The sequence below is a fragment of the Bos taurus genome, chromosome 2, assembly GCF_002263795.3.
Source record: "Bos taurus isolate L1 Dominette 01449 registration number 42190680 breed Hereford chromosome 2, ARS-UCD2.0, whole genome shotgun sequence".
Taxonomy (NCBI): domain Eukaryota; kingdom Metazoa; phylum Chordata; class Mammalia; order Artiodactyla; family Bovidae; genus Bos; species Bos taurus.
This window is the reverse complement of record NC_037329.1, coordinates 5,411,788-5,415,934: the sequence shown is the minus strand read 5'-3', so window position 1 is coordinate 5,415,934 and position 4,147 is coordinate 5,411,788. Positions and strand designations below refer to the sequence as shown.

The window sequence follows — 4,147 nt, the reverse complement described above, 5'->3', positions numbered from 1 at the left end:
GGAAAGACTTTTTTAAGCACAAAACCACTGGAAGAAGTTTTGAAATAAAAAATACTTGTTTGGGGGTATGTAAAAATTCAATTTTTTTAAACCTCAAAAAGTACCATCGACAAATAGGATGAAATTTGGAAGGAAATGCTCCCAAGATATTATAAGGCCAAAGGCTAGGAATGTAGGGGATTTTTACTTTATGGTTTTCTATAGTGTCTGATTTTTTTAGCAGGACAGTCCATTGTTTTTACTATCAGGAAAAAAGATTACTTACATTTTGAAAAGAAAGTTGACATAAAAAAGCGTAAGAAGTTAGGGGAATATTTTTGAAAATAAAACTCTCACAATTCATAAGAAAAACACGAAGATTTTCACAAATAAATGGGCAAATGGTAAAAAAGGACAGTTCACAATGGAGATTCAAATGATCAATACATAGGTATTAAGAGTTCAGTCTTACCAGAAAAACAAAATTGCTTCTTAAATCAATGAGATACCATCCCTGACCTCATTTTCATCAAATCAGCAAGTCATTTTTTAAAATTATGTTATTTAAAACCAGAGAGACAGACACATACTGCTTCCGAGAATATAACAGATGCAGGATTTCTGGAAAGCAATCTTGAAATATGTATTAAGAATTATCAAAATACTCTTCAATCCCAGAATCCCAAGTATAAGAAACATCTCAAAAGTTTAGCAAAGTTTAATTACACAGATGTCCATCCCATTATAATAGTACAAAATTGACAGTACATTGGCTATTATTATTGTTCTTGTTACTACAATACTAATATACATATTCCCCAACTCCTCCAGTCTCTTGACTTGCATTTCAGTCGTATCTGACTCTTTGTGACCCTATGAGCTATAACCCACCAGGTTCCTCTGTCCATAGGATTCTCCAGGCAAGAATATTGGAGTGGATTGCCATGCCCTCCTCCAGGGGATCTTCCCAACCCAGGGATCGAACCAGCGTCTCTCATATCTCCTGCATTGGCAGGCAGGTTCTTTACCAGTAATGCCACCTGGGAAGCCCCTACCTACTGAGCACCAGTCCTGGGCTTAGCTCTGCCAGTGGTGCATGCAGCGAATCCCCTCCCTCAGGAATTCACTATGTGGGGGCCGGGTGGGGGCTGGGAGGGCTGGGAGGCTCTTTGAGGGAGTGATGTTGACCACCGGAAGCACTTTCAAGAGAACAGGGAGGGAAGCCTGCTGCCCGGCAAAGCCCTCAAATACGGAGGCAGGAATAAAGGAACAGACAAACAGGCATCTGGCGTGTCACAGGTCTGCCTTTCCTTCTGTTCTTTCGGCATCCAGGTCTCCCAGTCCCTGCTCCGCACCAACTCGCCACAACCCAACCCCAGGCCTCTGCACAAAGTCCTTTAACCAGATGTGATTAAGCTATAGAATAGCCAAACATGAAATGTTTACCAAAACAATAACACTCTTGCATTTTTGTGATGGGGAAATGCTATAATGTGTTGTTAATAGAATAATGCAGGATATTAATGCGTACAATGGTATAGTGTCAATGGATATTCAAATGTGGCTGGTATCTCTGGGTGGAGTGGTAAAGGGGTGGGTTTGGTCTTTTTATCTCTCTCTCTTCTTCCTTTTTTATTTTGCAAATTTTGTTCATGTACTATTTCTGTAATCATCAAAATCATCAGGGATAGCTGATAACTCAGTTGGTAAATGAGCTGCTGCTGCTGCGTCGCCTCAGTCGTGTCCGACTCTGTGTGACCCCATAGACCACAGCCCACCAGGCTCCCCCATCCCTGGGATTCTCCAGGCAAGAACACTGGAGTGGGTTGCCATTTCCTTCTCCAATGCATGAAAGTGAAAAGTGAAAGTGAAGTTGCTCAGTCGTGTCCGACTCTAGCGACCCCATGAACTGCAGCCTACCAGGCTCCTCGGTCCATGGGATTTTCTAGGCAAAAGTACTGGAGTGGGGTGCCATTGCCTTCTCCGGTAAATGAGTTACCTCCCTGCAATGCAGGAGACCCTGGTTAGATTCCTAGGTCAGGAAAATCCGCTGGAGAAAGGATAGGCTACCCACTCCAGTATTCCTGGCTTCCCTAGTGGCTCAGACAGTAAAGAATCTGCCTGCAATGTGGTAGACCTGGGTTCAATCCCTGGGTTGGGAAAATCCCCTGAAGAAGGGAAAGGCTAGCCATTCCAGTATTCTGGCATGGAGAATTCAAGGGTTGCAAAGAATCGGACATGAATGAGCAACTTTCACAATCATGAAGAAATGCTATTAAAAACACAAATTGAAATGAGGACAGTGTTCCCTGGTTGGGAAACCACAATGTTGTGGCGTGTGTTCCATGCCTGCTGGTCTGCATGTCTGAATGGTGATACCTGGGGAAATTATTTTTTAAACCATGAAAGACTCAGGCTGGGGCAAAGGTCAGTCCTCCTGTCCCTTGGAGAAAAAGAGCACCACGAGATATTTTCCTTCCATCCTTCAAAAATCAAGTAAGACCCAATATCAACTTTTCCTGGGTAACTGAAAGTAAAAGTGCCGTGGGAACGTGAACACTTTACTTGCCCTTCGCCTTGTGGTGGCTCTCAGTCTTCTTGGGCAGCAGCACAGCCTGGATGTTGGGCAGCACACCACCCTGAGCGATGGTCACACGGCCCAGCAGCTTATTGAGCTCTTCATCGTTGCGGATGGCCAGCTCCAAGTGGCGCGGGATGATGCGGGTCTTCTTGTTGTCCCAGGCCGCATTTCCCGCCAGCTCCAGGATCTCGGCTGTCAGGTACTCCAACACCGCTGCCAGATACACCGGTGCGCCGGCCCCGACACGCTCGGAGTAGTTGCCCTTCCGGAGCAGGCGGTGCACACGGCCCACGGGAAACTGGAGCCCAGCACGTGAAGAGCGAGTCTTGGCTTTAGCGCGAGCCTTGCCACCCTGTTTACCACGGCATGACATACCTGCTAGATCACGAAGCAAAATATTTCACAAGGAAAACCAAACAGAAAATGACCCAATAAAAATAAATGACCCAATCAAAAAGTGGGCCAAAGAACTAAATAGACATTTCTTCAAAGAAGACATACAGATGGCTAACAAACACATGAAAAGATGCTCAACATCACTCATTATCAGAGAAATGCAAATCAAAACCACTATGAGGCACCATTTCACGCCAGTCAGAATGGCTGCGATCCAAGAGTCTACAAGCAATAAATGCTGGAGAGGATGTGGAGAAAAGGGAACTCTCTTACACTGTTGGTGGGAATACAAACTAGTACAGCCACTATGGAGAACAGTGTGGAGATTCCTTAAAAAACTGGAAATAGAACTGCCTTATGATCCAGCAATTGCACTGCTGGGCATACACATTGAGGAAACCAGAAGGGAAAGAGACATGTGTACCCCAATGTTCATCGCAGCACTGTTTATAATAGCCAGGACATGGAAGCAACCTAGATGCCCATCAGCAGATGAATGGATAAGAAAGCTGTGGTACATATACACAATGGAGTATTACTCAGCCATTAAAAAGAATACATTTGAGTCAGTTCTAATGAGATGGATGAAACTGGAACCTATTATGCAGAGTGAAGTAAGCCAGAAAGAAAAACACCAATACAGTATACTAACGCATATATATGGAATTTAGAAAGATGGTAACAATAACCCTGTGTACGAGACAGCAAAAGAGACACCCATGTATAGATCAGTCTTATGGACTCTGTGGGAGAGGGAGAGGGTGGGGAGATTTGGGAGAATAGCATTGAAACATGTATAGTATCATGTATGAAATGAGTCGCCAGTCCAGGTTCGATGCACGGTACTGGATGCTTGGGGCTGGTGCACTGGGACGACCCAGAGGGAGGGTAGGGGAGGGAGGAGGGAGGAGGGTTCAGGATGGGGAACGCGGGTATACCTGTGGCGGATTCATTTCGATATTTGGCAAAACTAATACAATATTGTAAAGTTTAAAAATAAAATTAAAAAAATTTAAAAAAATCAAGTAAGAGGCTCTGAGCTGGCACCGTATCTGCCGTCATCACCAGCATCGTTCTGTCTTACAAAGCAAGACTTGTTGCTTACACTCATTTGACCGTCACAGTAATGCTGTGTTCAACAGCAGTAGGACTTTTTGCTGTTCTCTTTCAGGTGGGGACCTGGAGAAGACA

At 44.4% G+C, this 4,147-nt stretch overlaps 1 protein-coding gene across 1 annotated transcript; it reads right to left on the bottom strand.

Annotated features, from left to right (window-relative positions):
• Nucleotides 1-681: 681 nt before the first annotated feature.
• LOC524236 (histone H2A type 1-B) lies at nucleotides 682-3,168 on the bottom strand. Its single transcript, XM_059877704.1, has one exon. The coding sequence runs from the start codon at nucleotides 2,931-2,933 to the stop codon at nucleotides 2,541-2,543; it is 393 nt and encodes a 130-aa protein (XP_059733687.1). The 5' UTR covers nucleotides 2,934-3,168; the 3' UTR covers nucleotides 682-2,540.
• Nucleotides 3,169-4,147: the final 979 nt, after the last annotated feature.

Bases quoted from the DNA above. Each gene is read 5' to 3' on its own strand.
- LOC524236 (XM_059877704.1), bottom strand. From the start codon at position 2,933: ATGTCATGCCGTGGTAAACAGGGTGGCAAGGCTCGCGCTAAAGCCAAG.